Genomic DNA, 17,642 nt, shown 5'->3' on the forward strand with positions numbered 1-17,642 from the left:
AAAGAAAAAAGGAAAAGGGCTAGAATGAGTCTAAATACAGAATTGTATTGGGTCATATTGCATGTTTTGCCATACAAACTGAAGATTGTGTTAACACTGGATGAAAGTTGGCCTGATGTATCTATTGTTTTGTCTATTAACAAAAAGTGGGGGCCACAACAGGTAATGAGGCCCCATTGCATCATAAAAAAAAGACTGTGCATGCAATGGGAGGAAATACATTTAGTTTGAAATATCTATTTAAAACTGAGAAAGCTATTTACCAACATCTCAAAAGCTCTCTTGATCCATTCATACACTTCTGAGTGCACTTAAGCTCCTCAGTTTCCCATCTTCTGTCAAGTCATGAAAGGTTCCAATATTGGATCATGAGGTAAAAATAACATCAGTCAAGTTTTATCCTGCATTGAACAGATCAGGTGAAAACTGATGAAAAGTTATCGAGGATGAGCCTCACTGAATGTCTGAATATTGAACTTAAATCTAAGGTTACTGCATGTTTAATAGCCTATAGCCGATTTCTTTACATTTGGGCAAGTCTGCATCAAGTCCTGCTGCTTGAGCAGTCAGCAGTTCCTGTTCATATAACAACCTAACCCTAACCTGGATTCAGGATATGTCTGAATTTGAATGTCTGAAAGTCTGAATTTGAATTTGCAGTGTTATGTGGCTTTCGTTCATGCTATACTTGTGCTTGCCCCTATACAAATACTTTTCATGTAATACACACTCTTATTTGTATTTTATGGTCTATTTGCATAATATTTGCAGCAGAAAAACATGTCAGTGTTTTTAGTTTTATCCACATTAACAATAAAAAAACGATAGAAGTTTTGCACTGAAGCCATTACATGGGACTGAATTCCCAAGTAACCGAAGTGCCTTATGACACACATAGCAGCACATTTCTAAAGGAGACATGGACTGTTGGAGCTAGACAACCGGTCAGTACTTGAGGAATCCTATGACCATAAAGCATCACAGGATCCTGTGTATCCTGTGTATCTCTGTTGAAGGTTAAGTTTTTTTCAAACTGGACTCTATTTTCCCATGTTTTTGTGTTGAAGTGACTAATGGGAACAAAGATTTTTAATTTACATTCCAGTATTGAGCAAGAGGGCTGCAGCCTGCAGACAGACTGCGATGTAATCATTAGGGACTTGTTTGCATCGTCAATGTACGTCCACTAAAAGTGCTTGTTTTTGTCACTGTCTTGTTCAGACTATTATTTCAAGTGTCTGACAGCTTATGGAAAGGATCACTACAGAGGTCAGCCTTTTTGTTAAAGAGTAAGATCCTTTTTGTTTAACCAGAAACAGCCCTGAAATCGCCATAGCCAAACCCACCAGACTCTATTTAAATAAACAGTTATTTTGTCATCGTAAAACACACTTCAAGTTGACAGAAACAAAATAAAACTCACAAAAGCTGCTAGGTTAGAATTTCTACTGTTCATCAGAATCATCAACTCTGGTTGGGTGAAATAAATCTTAAATCACCCAATGTGAAAATATGCTCGATCTATACACGCTAAAAGTACTGTTGATTTAAATGGAGTCTGGTGGGTTAGGCAAAGGTGATTGTGGGGCTGTTTCTGGTCCAACAAAAAAGATCTTACTCTTTTAAAAAAGGGACTGACTGACTGACTGTAGGGATCCTTTTCTTGTCTTTTAATGTTGTCAGACACTTATAATAGGGCTGGGCGATATGGTTTAAAAATAATATTGAGATATTTTTAGGCTGTATTGTGATACACGATATATATCGCAATATTTTCAATAACTATTATCATAATTATTAAATGCACTCAAGTTACAATAACATACAATTTAGCTACTGTCATCATTTAATAATAAATAATCAAAGTACTGTTATAATAGAGTTAAAAAAAATACTATTTTAATTAAATTAAATAAAGTATTCTGGCTCAGGCTGCGGTGATGTTGTTGCTGTGAACTTGTACTTGAACTTGAACTTCACATGTTAGCAGGTAGCAGAAAGTTAAACTATTACCACGGTGTTGTTAAATGCGAGGATTAATTCACTGTGAGCTGGAAACAAACTAACAGCTCCACAGTTTATGTAATTATTTGCAGGTCACACTGGTGCTCCATAGTCGCAAAGTGTGACTAAATATGGAGATCTATAGGTAAAAAGACACATACTTCCTCTGCTTATGCTATTGTTAATCTCATAAAGTTACCACGGCACCAATAAACAGCTCTCTAGTCCACATATTAATAACATTTGCAAGTTGCAGTGGAACTCTGTGGTCTGAAATGTGACAAAATGTAGTAGTGGTCTGGAGCCCTGCAGATGAGAAGAACACCTAGCCTGTTAACACAATCGCATGGGGGAAAGGGATCTGGATGGACAGAGGAATGTGTCTGTGACTGACGAATCATGTTTGTGAGTCTTTCTTTATGTGAGCCACAGAGGGGAGCAAGAGAACCGAGATGTCGAAGAGAGTCTCATGCCAATGGCCCAAAAAAATGATGTGACCATTTATACTCAATGTTCATGATATAGTCATTTTATATATATCCCATGTGGAACAAGCCACGATACATCGAGTATATTCAATATATCACCCATCCCTAACTTCTAATAGCAATCTGAGCCTGTCAAAATCTATCTATCTATCTGTTAGATTTCTATTATCAATATATAAAGTTGATTACAGGAACATCAAAGCTCTGTAGTCTTTTGAAATGCACAAGAGTACAGAGTTTTTATATCTGCATAAAAATGGACATCGATATGTATTTATGCAGTGATTTTCAGGGGGTCTAGCATTTATCATTGTGAGATACCTTTAATCATCATAAAGTTACTTAAATGAATGAATGAAACTTTTGCCAACAATGGTCAGAACTCTACCAGAAAGCTCAGATTTGAATCAACTTACAGGCAGAATCAGATTGGCAGAATGTTATTAAAGCATTTATTGTGGGTTAGATAAACACTCTAATGCCTCAGCAGCCCACCATCTGTATAGGTTAGGGATAACAAGTATTGTGGCTTTGCAATGCAGTGCTGTCAATATGACATGTCTAATAGGGAAACATCATGTTTCATATTGAGTATGATGTGAGCATTGCAAATACTTGTTAACAATTTCTGGTTTTGAATGGTTAAACATGTCAGGAACAATGCAGCTTTTTGTTCTGATTCCTGTCTATTCTTTTATCAACTAAGGTGCCTCAGAGTAATGGCTCACACGGGGCTCACTTGTTTTCCCACCGTGGACCCAATGGCAACCTACTTAAAGGCAACCAAGGTTAAGATAGAGCCAGTTCACAGTTTTTTTTTCAAGTGTGGTCCATGTAACTCCACACTGGACAATGATGGGCTGGCATTTGGTCCTGTGAGTACAGCTTTTGATTTAATCCAACATACATTTGATCTCTACCCTGCATCCTTTGTCCTCCAGGCTCCTGCTCCGGCTGAACCTACCTGTATTATAGAAGACAGTGGAATGGATGGTGCAGTTCTCAAACACAGTGTCTGTGGACTTGATGTCTTCAAAGTGACAGTCTTCAAACAGTGAGTTCTCAAACTTCACTGACTTCATCTCTATACTGATGAACCTATGGGGATGGGATGGGACACACACACAAACCAACAGACAAAAAAAACATGGACTCTCACTTCTATTGCTGTGGGAGCACAGAATTAGAAAGGACAGAATGGGCTCAAGTGCTCTAAATCCAAGATGGCCACCACTGATAATACTGCCATGGAAATAAGCATTAATGTAAACAGTGTGTTGGAGTCAAAACGGTGGAATGATCATCTCCATGGCAATATGATATATTCAGTGACAGCTCTATTAGTTATTATATTCACTCTGAATTTAAAGTTTGCCCCCTTCTGTCTGTTTCAATTCTGCAAAAAGCATAGAAGTTAAATAATATACAGTAATGTAATATACTGTATATCTACACTAAAAATGTTCTCTCACAGAGGTAAAGTGTTCTTGCCCCCTCATTTTGTTATAAAACCCAATAACAATCCCTGGTTCCGAAGTTTCCTCCCAGCTCACCACTTTGAGACTCAACTAAGTGCATGCAACTGTAGTGGTCCAATCTGTGTCCAAGAGCTGTTCTGATTGAATGAATTGTAGCATACAATGGAAAGGACAATGATTAGCTGTAACTGCCATGAACTCAGGCGATTACCAATCACTGACCTCCAAGGCTAAAAAATAAAGCCAACATGAAAGTGCCAAAAACGGCAGCACCTCTAATGACCACTTGAGGCTGGCTCCAGAAGTGAGCCAGTCCCCATACATCCTCATGTTAAAATGCCCAACTTTACAACAGAAATAAACGTGTTTTCAAAATCAGTTTCGGTCTCTTTAACTAAATACCCTGTTCAAAACAACTGTACAGGGGCTGAACTTTTAGATAACGCACCCACTTAAATGTTATTAAGGCTGTAAAGTAATGCATAATCAAGGATGTGGCTGCTTTCAGTGACAGGTGGGTGCCATCCACTGAGTCACTGCCATGGCGTCAACATTGGTTGGGTAACCATGGCGTAATCGCAGATGCAATGAGTACAGTCATAGCTGTACCTGTTGCTATTTCAGTGAGTCTTCAGTTCATGAAAGTTAATTGTAACATTCTAGTCACCTAAAAAATCTTGTTCAGGGTTTGGTTGCAAATGGTTTTAAGCCTGTGTGAAAATTATCAGTTTTAGCATTACTACCATAGCTGTAAATGCACCGTGCTAACTAAGCTAGCAGCTAGTGGTAGGGTTAGCTGCATACTCCTTCATCTTGAGAAAAAACCTTCATGAATTCATGAACATTCATGAATAGGCTATACAGGGAGCAATTAGCATTTGAGGTTTCTGCTAAATTTTAAAATCTGTCTCACTGAGCTATCAGAGTATATGCAGGCACAGTCCTCACACACGGCAAATATGGTCAAATCATATATACCTCAGTAAAGAACAACCCTTACTGTAGGTCATCTACACATGGAGGCTCAAGAGGCCTAGAATGAAAAGTGTGGTTTTGTTTGCATTTTTTTCTATTTCTATGTAATGAACCAACCAACATTTATATGAAGGGCCCGTGTGAATTGTAAATGGGTTGAAAAATAGGCACTATATGAGATTGTTCACAGGTTCCATAATGGCCCCATGCCAATTACCTACAAGGATGAGTTTACCTAAATTAGCTCCAGATAAGGTGTGCATTTTGGGCCCATACAGAGTTGCTACCCAGGTAGCCCTAGCATAATCCATGTGGAGCCCACTTGAGTAAACCCACCCATGTGGGCAATTAGCATGGGGTCAATACGGAACTCATGGACAATCCCATATCAAGCCCATTTTTCAGCCTACCCACATGGATCCCACATACATATTTTGTGAGGATGAACTGCAAGGAGGCACAGGACTAACATGCACATTCAGGTGTCAAATGATTAGCTGCACATTGGAAGATCACAAAAAAACTAAGGTCAATGGTGAAACTTAAGCAACTCTGCTGCTGATTATGTGTAGAGGGGCTTCTGTCCTGCCACAGCTGCATACACTTTCATGCACAGCTTCATTTTAAAACATTGAGCTAACAGGGATTTATGGGATTCTAACAAAGTCAGGGGGCGTATCTTAACTATCTTCACCCATATATAGATAATAAACCTTTGGCGTATGCATGTATACAAAATAAAAGTATACTGTTTAAAATAAACGTGTGAAGCCTTTATAAACCTGTCATGGTTTACTGTCTTCACAATGTAATTCAATGTTTGTTTGACCTGACCATTAGCAAATGCAGTAAGTGATTACCTGTAGACATATTGCTAATGTTTTATGAGCTCCAAGGCATCACATACAACACATACAACAAAACACGGCATGCATAACAGTTTCCGATAACAACATAACTGAGAATGAAGTGACTGATAGACCTATTAATGCTTATGTTTACTGAGGTAAGGTGTTGGTGACACTGTAGCTGTCTTAAAGAGAAGGCTATGACCAGCCACACACTGCTGACTACTTCCAAAAAGGTAAAGTGGGGTTGTGCATAACTATTGAAAGCTAAGCATGTTTCAGCACAAAGCATATGTAAAAAGGTACAGGCATTCCAATTCCACCAAAAGACCAAGAAACCATGTGTTAGAAAGCCCTGTAGCTTCACTTAATTCATAATAAATGCAATAACAGAGAAAAATGCCATACAGAGGTCATACAATATGATTTCTGGTCAGTAACTTAACTGATGATGGTTTTCACGAGTGTAAATTTACTTCCCTACTGACAATTTAACACTGAACAGGCCCACAACAGCCATTTTATGTACAAACTATGCACTAAACATATACTTATACATTGTATACTATACTATACTATATAGAAACAATTACATAGTAACATACAGTAGTAAAAAATATGTATTTTTTTTTCCTTTTTTACTTTGCAAGCTGTTGGAGAGAAGAATAAAGAAACAATTTTTCTCATTTCTGCGTTGGCTATGTGATATGAAATCCCATTGTCATTCCCAGGTTGTCAAATACCAACACTTTGTCAGACTTCTTGATGTGTGTTACTGCTGCCAAAGGCACCTTTCAGCGATGCATTGGGCTTTCAGCTGACTCCAGCGTAAACCTGTTTGCTACGATATTTGATGTTGAGAGCAAATTACATAGTAAAAAGAGCAAGACACAAACAAAAACAAACACTGGACTTTCACCCAGGAGACCACTGTTGGTGTCCCATGTGGAACTCATAGTCACTGTTGTTTTAACATAACTGAAGTATGGGCGTCACATTATTTATGTCACATTACATCTATCCAGAACCCCATAACAAATGTACTATTTTAAGTCAAAACATAATAACCATAACCCTAACTAACAGTTATGCATGGGTGAGGGTTTTTAAAACCCACATCAACCTGGCCAGTTATGAGTGCCTTCCCATTCTGCCTGACCCATAAACATGCGTTGATCAATGGCCCAAACCCGAACCATAAACTGGAGCTGAAAGTTTCTGGTAATGACCTACTTACTGTTGACTATATTGTATGTCCTATATTGTATGTCCATTTCCAATAAATATCACAATATAAAACATGTTTTCTCTTGTAAAAAGTACAAATGACAGATAGACAGCATGTAGGTTACTTACCCATCTTTAAAATTGTACATCACTACTAACCAAGTAATTTATTGCCTAAACCTAACACAATGTTGACTGCATATTAAGACCACTGTGCATACAGATGCTAAAGGGTGCCCTGTGCATGGGTATTAGCTGCTGAGGGGTGAGACAAAGCATTGGTATTTGATGATCTGAGAATCAGAACAGGATGGTATGAATTTAGTCAATAAAGATGGTGGGTTTTCTTTTAGCAGATGCTTTATTTGCTATGAAATATTTAAGTACACTATACCTCAGCATGTAAACCTCAAACCTGTGGTAAATCTCTCTGTTTGCATTGTGTTCAGAGGGTGATACAGTGAGACTTACTTGTCATTGATGTATTCCCCTTCTTTATGAATCTGGTTCTCTAAAGAAAAATTAAAATGGAAGTTCTTCACTCGTTCTCTATGGAACACCTAAACAGAGAGAGAAAACAACATGAATCAATTTTCTGCGCAGGTATTTTAAAACCAAACAATGTCAATTTAAACCATGGATATGCTTATCAGTAAAGATTAAAATCTCTTGCTGTCACCAAAGCAGGACAAACTGATCTGTGTTTCTATGAGTTGCATCAGTTGTCATTCACTTTACCTTGACCTTGGACTCGTATTCCTCATACTGAAGGTGTTTGATCATGTCAGGGAACCAAACAGACAGACCATAGTAACTGTAACAAAATGCAAATCGAGAGAAAACTTAATCATTAAAAGGTGCATAAACAACCAGAATGTAACCGCAACCCTAACAGAAAGACTGCAGCTTTCTATCACATCAGGGATTAGACTCTTGTTCCTCTGCTGTATAAATAATTTTTTGAGTTTTTATTTTTGAAACAGCTTTGCTCTTTGTTGTGTCCCTGTGGACCGACAGGCCGTCTGAGACGCCTACATATACCATGCTGCTGTTCCTTATCAACCTGGATGGTGATGTAATATTTTGACATTGTGTACTAACCTGAAAGCCATGCAGAACCAGATGATGGCCATGAAGAGTGTAGCGAACCTCAGTTCTGCAGACAGGAGTGATGCTACATTCCTCAGCACCTGGGACAGATACACACATAACAGCAGTGAACCACTTTATACAGTATTACCGTACGTGCTACTGGGTGTTTGCTATCTCTTAACAATATGATTCCAAAATAAGGTTTGTTTTACAGTTACGGTTGGGTGAAGACCCCTGTGTCTTGGTTTTATTAAATAAGAAAATATCCCTGAGCTTGACCATTTCAAGTTGTGTAGTATTTTGAGTATCTGATGGCATTTGAAACTGTTGCATCCATCCAAGAAGTTGTGCCTAACTCAATCCTAAACTTAAATTGAAAATGTGAAATTTACCAGTAGCATTGTTATACTCACAAGATAGCAAATTACATATTACAGTATTTAATTCTCTCAAGTGTAGACGGACAGGATAAAGGCCTAGTCACACTTACATATTCAGTCCAGTGCATAATTGGATCTGAATATGAAGAAATCTGCCCACATTTTTCGTGTCAAGTTCAACTTTAGCGAACTTTGACCCACAAATTCGCAGCATTGACAAGCAGCAAGCACTCTTGACAGTGCTGACTTGCAGAGGAGGGAGAGTTGGAAAGTCCAATGTGGAGGAGGGTTATGTAGTGTTTGCTTTCAGTGTTCCCAACTTAGCAATTTTCTCGCTAGATTTAGAGACTTTTAAGACCCTCTTAGCAAATCTATTTTAAAAAAGGGCAACAAATTTAGCACTTAATTAGACCATCAGGGAAAAAAGAAAAATATGTTATATTGTAGGGATGCACATCGTCAGTATCGGCCAATATCTGTTTTAAATGAACTGTTAGAATCGGCCAACATGCTTTTTCTTAATTTTCACAATGAATGAATATTACATACATTTAAAAGCTTTCTATTTTGTGTCTCCATCTGCCATCTCCATGTTAATTCCACCGTGGATTTCATGATCATTTTTGGTGTTGGTGGGAAAAAAGTGGATACATCGATATCGGTATTGGTTATGAGTCAAATAAGTTATTAAAGGAAACGGTTTACAAAAATATGAGTGGGAGTAAACAGAACAGTAGAGAGAATCTGCAGCAGCTATTGTAATTGAATAGCGATAGCCCTTTAGCAAGTTTGTGCTTAGGTCATCAGCTACAGTAGTTCACCAACTAGCCCTGCAATTTAACCACTTTGTCACCAAGCTTTTAGAGCCAAATATTTCACAAAGATGTTTAGATTAATTCCGGTGTACCTCTCTCTGGTGTGACCAAGTGGCAACATCCAGTGCTAAAAATGAAGCCAACATGTAAGTACCAAAAACTGCAGTTCCTTCAATGACCACTTGAGGCTGGCTTCAAAAGCCTGTCAATATCCATAGACCCCTTTGTTAAAATGCCCAACTTAACAACAGAAATAAACATGTTTACAGCCTGGGACAATAAAAAAGGTCTCTGGTCTCTAACTTTCCTGTTCTGTACAGGGGCTGAATTTTTACCCACACCCATTTAAATATAGTTCAAGGTTTTTTGAAGTAGGGCTTTATGAGATACTTATCTATAGTCACTGTAGTCAATGCATTACATACAGTAGATGGCAGTCGGCACGCTCCCTTTTTGAGGAAACAGACAGCACCAACACCCCAGAAGCTCAGCAATGGATTGTTGTGGACTAGGGTTTTCAGCAAAATGTACTTTAGGCACTTAAAAAGGCTTAGTTAAAAAAAAGTCAATATCAGTAAAGGTTATTTTTCTGTATACCCCGGTTTACAAAGGGATCCTTTTGTCTCAAAGTGAACAGCATTTTGATGTTATTTATTTTATTTATTTTTTCTTGTACATGTTGTCTCCTCCATAAACTGCTTAGTCTGACCTGAACAGCTGTTCTGCGGCAAAATGAAGTGCACAGCACAGTTGGTTGTTTTTGCTTAGGAACATGGAGGTCATACGGTTGAGAAAATGTAGTGCCAATGGAAAGGGCTGTCTGATGGCAAGGTAAAGTGGTGAAAATGTTCTAAATTTAGCGTCTACTTGGACTGATATTGATTTTTTTAGGTAGGCCTTTTTTAAGTAGCTAACATATGTTTTGCTGCTAATCGTCATGCAGAGCAATGTATTGCTGAGCTTCTGGGGTGCTAGTCCTGTCTGTTCCTTTAAACAAGGAGCATGCCCACCACTATCTTTGGAACGTGCCAACTGCCAGTCAGTGTATCTAATACACTATATATACTATACTATATAGCCCCACTTCAAAAAAACCCAACTATCCCTTTAAGGGATAGTTAAGCTACATGTATTCATAGCAAGGCCATCACTGCTTTGAGTGATTGTCTGCAGACAGTGTCATTGGGCTCTCAGTCAGATCCACCCCTCACTCCTCCACAGCTCCACCTTCTCGTCAAAATATGGTCACATCTTGCTCCAAAATCCAAGATGGTGACAGCCAAAATGCCAAACTTGAAGCTTCAAAACAGGAGTCCATAAACCCATGGGTCACATCACATGGCTATGTCCATGATTTTATACAGTCTATGGGTAACACCAGGCCTTAAGTCTTACTGAAGACCCCAGTGTCTTCTACAAGAAGACCCAAGAAAAACTACAGTCATGTTGGCTAATTCCAGAATCCCAGCATGTACTGTCAGAGTTAAACAGTGAGGACACGCCATCACTTTGCAAACACAATTTGATTTGTATTAGTCCTTTGGTCTGCTAGTCTTGTCATGTACTCTGGAGGGAGAAAGGCAAACAAGAGAAGCGTACAAAAACAAACCTACATCCAACCTCCTTTGAGGCCTCGGCCCTAACCACAGTCTTAACCACTGAGCCAACATGTTTCCAGCTCTAATCCCTTCTTGTATTGGGAATGTAATACATACCAGTTTACAGAGTGTTAGTGAGCGTACAGCCCATCGTTGTACAGCTGTTCCTGTAGCACTCTGAATCTCAATAAACTCATCCTCTGCTGTCTTAGGAGCCTTGATGTGAGTCACCTGAGAAGATAAAAGAGATTTAAAAGAACATTTGATTTTTGTTCACGTGGCTTCTCATGAATATGACAGACATGCTTTTAACATCAGTATGAGGTCTTGTCTGCTGGATCATACACCTAATCCCAGGGGAAGATTTTAGTTGTTATTTTCTCTTATTTCAAGGAAGGAAAAAAATCAAGTCAGCTCTTGTCAGCTCTTCAGATATCTAAAAATATAATATAGGCTATTGACTTAGAAATGAAACTTGCACAATCAGAATGTAGTCACTACCACTAATTTGTCAGGCAGGGGAAAAAATATATAGTGTTGAAAAATGAATGAATTAAACTATCATTCTTCACAGAGGTTGTAGGAACAGCATTTTAGACTATTATTTAAAAAGGTACTGATAACATAGTGAAATCACATCAGATTAAATCTGATAGCAACCAGATGATGAAAGGGTGGCTTCAGCCTTCTTTCTGCTCTGATGCAAAGACGGCCTGATTCTTAATTTGTAACAGTTCTAAGCTTTTTTGTCACATTTGAACAGAGCCATGATGATGTTATTTACTGTGCAACACAAACAATAACAAACCTTTTCTGCCAAAGCGCTCAGTGTGCTAAAGAAAAGAATCTTATCGAATATAATAATTTCGTAATAATTTCTATCTCATGCCCTCTTGACATTAGCTGTGTGTTTGCTCAATTACGTTTCTCTTCTCACTGAGCTCAACTGCCAGTTACAGTGATTATCATTCACAGATAGCATTTGCAGTGTCTGACCCTGATTCAACATGCTGAATTGGCCTGCAACTAGTGTCAACTTTGCAGGACACATTGCAAAATACTGTAGCAACAAACGTTCACCAGTGGCCCATTACTGATCGACAGCCGACCATTGGCTTGGTGTCTCAGGGGCCTAAAGACAACAAGTGAGTGACAACAACCCCGCCCACATTTAAAGGAGCTTATGTAAGAAATCTAAAGCAAATAGTCATAAAATCCTCCTAATATGTCACAGAGACTAAGGAATAATGTTCATATAACATACTGATCTCACCGACAACAATAGTACAGCCAGAATATTCGCATTTAAAAAAAAATTTTACGGTCCGCAAATCATGTTTATGTTTTGAATTTGTGTTTTGGCCTGTTGCTCCACCCACCGCCGTCTACCAGTCACGCAGTCAGTAGAGTCTCAGCATCAGTACGACTGAGTTACAGCAGCACGGCAAGCAGCATTAGCAGTGTCCCGGTACATAGCATTAGCAGTCTCCTCAGCTGTATCCCGGCAGCAGCGTTAACAGTGTCCCGGTACATAGCATTAGCAGTCTCCTCAGCTGTATCCCGGCAGCAGCGTTAGCAGCAGAGAAGCCGGACTTGCTCGAATGGTCCACTGGAAAACCGAAGATCAAGGACACGGCGAAGCGGCCCTGCCACGGCAGCCGCCCATGGGCAAACAAATCAGTCTCCAGCGTGCCGCTGTCCAGCAACCTCAAATCTCTAGGGGAGGGGGGGGCGGACACGACCTGCGGCAGTATTTTGAATTTGAGTGCAGTAACCGTTTTGGCCACATTCTTACATACAGCGCCTTTAAGTACTGTTTGTGGTAGAAACGCTAAATGGACCTTGGGTCTAGGTACCACGTCTGAAGGGTTACTTTTGGTTCCATAGGTACCACACTGAAAGTGTTTAATGGAAACAGGGCTTTAGATAGCTAAATTCACTTACAGTAAAGACTTTTTCTGGCTGTCCCTTGGCCCTCCAGTTGGTGTCATGGACCTGCTTAAGGATCATCCATGCCTCATCATGCTTTGCATTCTGCTCAACACACACACACACACACACAAACACAGACACACAGATGTACAAGCATACAGTGAAAACAATTATGTCGTAAAGGAAAAGAATATGCAACTAATGTGCAGTGACATCACCATTAACACGCATCAGTTTATGGTCCTGTACATACTATAAATGCACGCATTCAACTCCACTCTAACCACCATCTGCTAGAGGCAGTGAGCATTAAAGCTGGGGTTTATGCATGTAAAGTGTATGCAAGGCCACAATGATACGACCCAAGGATTAAAGTAGTTCATAATCAAGTATAAATGTGTAATACATTGTTGATTTGTTCAACATCATAGAGGTCCTGTGTTCCTCTTTGGTATTGTAAGTAATTTAAATTGCTTTTACATTTTTTTAGTTAAGATGGTTTATGGTTAATGACGCCATTTGAACTGTAAACTGCTCTGCGTCACTGCATCCAAGTGTTAGGGTAAATGGCCAGTATGAAAATGTCTACAGTCTCACCTCCAGGAGAAAGCGAGGACTCTCAGGCATGAAGGTGAGTCCAACCAGAGAGGCGATAGCAGGAAGAGCCGCAACCAGGACAAACACCCTCCAGCTGTGGAACTGGAACTCTGTGCCCATACTGAACCCCCAGCCTGTAAACACACACACACACACACACACAGATTTTTAAACATATGACAATATTCTTTTGACACCTTTCATTCCTTTGACATTCACAATAATTTGTAAAGATTTAAAAAGAAAACAGTAAGCCAGTTAACAAAAGGCCATATTAAACTGTGCATTTCAAGAATTTGAATTACTGCCGACTGTGTGCTGGTTGCCATACTATAAAGCCTGTCATTGACCATCAGAGAAACGTGGTTCGCTATCATTAATGTGAGGTCTACAACTACTGTCCAGTAAAGCTAAGAATTAAAGGCCCCCATACCCCACAAGTGTTTTTAGTTATTCTGGCTGATTAGACCTCTGCTCAGGTTGAAGTTAGGCAGTTCAATGAGAGATGGCTGTACATAAAGTGACTCCACATGGGGTCCAACCCCAGGACTGAGAAAACTCTAAAGTGGCAGTTGAAATGACCCACTTTACTCTCAAGCACCATTAAAGCATTTCTATATTGTGTTCTGTCCTCACTGACCTCTTTTAAGTTCTTACCGTATCTGGGTATGATTCCCCAGGCAGTGAACGAAGCGTAGATCCCCCCGATCATCCAGAACATACACAACCAGGACAGATGCTCTCCTCTCTTGTCCATCTGAAGAAACTCGGAGAAGTATGAGTACACAATTGGCACCGTGCCACCAATACTGAGAGTAGAGAGGGATAATGAGAAAGCAAAGAAAGAGAGAAAGAGACAGTTGTAATTACAGCTAATAATTGAATAATAAAACTTTTTCCTTAATGGAGAAATAATAACACAAAAGTGAAAAAATTTGGGGGCTGTCCTTTGTTCCAACTACCCAAATTTTCGAAACCTTGTAAGTCCAAAAAATGCCCCAGTTGACGGAAAACCAATTTCTCTGACAGCCCATTATTCCAAAAACAAATGTTCCATTTCCCCCAAAATGTAAACTTCTTGCAGATATTCAACCCAATCGCTAGAAAAAATGTTTGTCATTATATGTTTCTGTAAACCACGTGTGACATTGTCAACAACGCTGTGGTTAACATGTGGTTAGGCTAAGGCACAAAAACCACTTGGTTATGGTGAGGAAAAGATTTTTGCTTAAAACACCCACATTTGGTGGCACAAAAGTTGTTGTAAAAGCAGGAATGGGTTGAGAAACACTTGGTATTGGTAGTGCAAAGACTGCTGGGAAATTGAACACTAAATGTGTGGGGTGTGTATTTTTGGATATGGACTTCAGAGCACAGGGTGTTTTGGGTTTTTTGTTACTGGGCTGTTTGTTAATGGGTCCAGTAGGAAATTTTTCTGGAGTAATGGCACTTTTGAATTTTGGGCCTTGCCAATGGCGCGGCACCAAAAATTTCAAATGCATTAAAGCTGTCCCTTTTAGGATGAATTTATTCATTGTAAAAGTATGTCCACTTCACTCCTGTCATGAGAATTGTTGCCATGACTGAAAGAAAATTAAGGGATTTTCTCCACTGAAACACAACAGGGCTGGATAGTGGATACAGGAAGAATTAAGTTTGTATTACTAGCTTAATGCCGTAACATATATTTAGAAGCCTGCTTCAAAAAGCAGCCTCAAATTATTTATTTTCCTCTTGCAGTTGAGGTAAACACACAACAAATGTATAAAACAGCAGAAACACTGTGGAGCATATTTATTTTGAAAGAGCAACAACCAGCAGGGAAAGTCCAAAACTTGATTGACCAGTGATGTAAGTTCATCAGTCACTCAGTAAGTCTGGGACAGACTTTTCAGTTTATTGAGTTGGCCCTGCTTTGCTGCAGTCCAGTCAAAAACTGTTGGAAGTATGAGCAATGTTTGTTTTACCCAATGCCAGACAGCAGCCTGAAGAAGAGGAAAAATCCATAGCCCTGGGCGAACGAAGACAAGAAGGCAAAGACACAGTTTATTGCTAATGCCACAATGAGACAGCGCCGCCGGCCAAGTTTGTCTGCCAGACCGCCCCACAGGAATGCTCCCAACATCATGCTCAGGAAGACCATCAGACCTATACAGAGAAAGAGAAGGAGCGATTACCTGTGGGCTCACATCAGTTACATCAAGTAACAAAATGAATAGACATTCATGAAAATCTTAAGATACATATTTCTTTTGCTTTTTAAACCTTTGTACAGTCTGGTTAGTTCAAAATCTCATAAACATTTATTATAAGACAGCATTTATTTTGCATCCAGTAGAACTGAAGACTCAAGAAGATATGACTAAATAGGGTCAAGAGATGAGTTTGCTTTGAGTTTGCATGCTACTTGCCATTGGCTTGATGATAATGAAGGGAACATTTTCCTCTTCTGGTTTGATTTAGTCTCTTGGTTGGTCTATCTTTTGTAGATCTCTGTTCAACCAAGCTAATGAAAGGTTTCAAAGATTGCTAATATGTCATTGTGTTTTGAAGATATTGACCAGTGAACTCTAAAAGACAAGGCAACTCAATCCCCGTAGATCCCCATATTGAAATGCCCAACTTTACTGCAGAAATAAACATGTTTACAGCCTGGCACAAAAGCTGGTCTCTATAGCTAATTTCCCTGTTTTTTTTGTTTGTTTTTTTTTATAACTTACCTGATTAAATTTTATTAAAGCTTAAATTTATGCATCATTAAGGGGGTGTCCACTTCAAGTGATGTGCTGCATCACCACAGTCTCTCACAGGTGTATTGATTAAAGTCTTTTTTTTTGTCAGCACCCATGTTAACAGGTTAGAGAAGCCAAAATGCCCATGTGGGCATCACTGATCATATGCAGCTTAGCGGTAGAACATCAAGAGAATAGGAGTCTCGGCTAATTTTTCCATGTACAAGGTTTTCAGCAAAAATAAATTGTGAAAATGGTTCTGATAATTATATTAACATCGCAGTTTCCATGTCTTTATCTTTCACAGACATGAAAAAATATAAATATTTCTTTTTAACTCAACACTTCCTGTTTCTGTTACAAATTAAAATCCCTTTGACAATGTTTCTGAATTTGTGTATTTGTTAACACAAAGCTTTTTAATGTGAAATATTTTCAGGGCTGTTTTGTCGACAATGCAGTGAATTGCACGGCTCCATAAATTAGCAGAGTACCAGCTTTTGATTGTGGAAAAAGAGTAGCAGCCAGCTTTGCAACAGCAACACTGTCTGTGTGAACATGTGCGAGCCATAGAAGTCCAATCACAGTTAATACACTATATTCTAATATACTATCACAGTTATATTTCTAATGTCATGTAAAGGTGCTGAGTATGGCCCGGGTGTAGGAGTCAAATCCAGCCCTCGCTCCTCCACAGTTCCACCCTCTCGTCAAAATATGGCCAAAATGCCATACTCCACAAATGGGTGACATCACAGCAGATCCATCTGCTATCATTATATAGTTTATGTGCCAACTACAGTTATGGTACCATGTTTCACTGCTATTGGTAACTTCTAGCCTAGTGCAGTCTTTACTGAAATCATTGTGTTGGCCCATGTACAAACTCAATCTGAAAAGAGCACCAAGGACAAAACTGCAAAGGGGGCCCCCACCCACAGTTTATGACAGGATCAAACTGAACCAAACACCTGTCATTTCCTATTGTCATCCTGTCATTTTTCTTTCAGGCAGCCAGACTGACTATTGTTCACTTATGTCTTTTAGCTGAAAATATATTTTCACCTGTGCAATGCCAGCACACTCAGCTTATTTTGGCCTCAAATTTCAAGACCTTGATGCTTCTGCCTCTGCCAAGTACAAACCTATCTGGTGCCAGGGACTGGCACACTCACAACACAGTATGCAGATGGCCATGCAACAGCTGACTCCCTTACTGATCATATTGGGTCTGAAATTTTAAATCCCCACGTGGTACCATACATCATCTTAAGTAAATGCACATAAAGACCTTCAATATGACAAAATTGAATGCAGCAGGATAGCTGTAATGTATATCTATTTTCAAGCTGTGTCCCTGAAATATGGGGCAGCGCTGAAATTCTGTACTGCTCTTTCCAAGGTCAGGAATAGGACTATCGATCACTCTGGCTACGTCTGCTGACTCAAACACAGACACACAGTCTTGTGGAAAAC

At 39.3% G+C, this 17,642-nt stretch overlaps 1 protein-coding gene across 1 annotated transcript in view; it reads right to left on the reverse strand.

The window, feature by feature from the left end:
* The window catches only part of LOC117261642 (synaptic vesicle glycoprotein 2B-like), a 72,316-nt gene that overhangs the window by 11,168 nt on the left and 43,506 nt on the right, over positions 1-17,642 (reverse strand). Inside the window, exons 4-12 of the mRNA XM_033634037.2 lie at positions 15,402-15,582; positions 14,092-14,243; positions 13,435-13,568; positions 12,850-12,939; positions 11,023-11,136; positions 8,122-8,210; positions 7,759-7,834; positions 7,492-7,580; positions 3,457-3,590 (exon numbers count right to left, since the gene is read on the reverse strand). Coding sequence (XP_033489928.1) covers positions 3,457-3,590; positions 7,492-7,580; positions 7,759-7,834; positions 8,122-8,210; positions 11,023-11,136; positions 12,850-12,939; positions 13,435-13,568; positions 14,092-14,243; positions 15,402-15,582 — 1,059 coding nt within the window. The remainder of the gene's footprint in view (positions 1-3,456; positions 3,591-7,491; positions 7,581-7,758; positions 7,835-8,121; positions 8,211-11,022; positions 11,137-12,849; positions 12,940-13,434; positions 13,569-14,091; positions 14,244-15,401; positions 15,583-17,642) is intronic.

The sequence above is a fragment of the Epinephelus lanceolatus genome, chromosome 5 (assembly GCF_041903045.1).
Source record: "Epinephelus lanceolatus isolate andai-2023 chromosome 5, ASM4190304v1, whole genome shotgun sequence".
NCBI classification, from domain to species: domain Eukaryota; kingdom Metazoa; phylum Chordata; class Actinopteri; order Perciformes; family Serranidae; genus Epinephelus; species Epinephelus lanceolatus.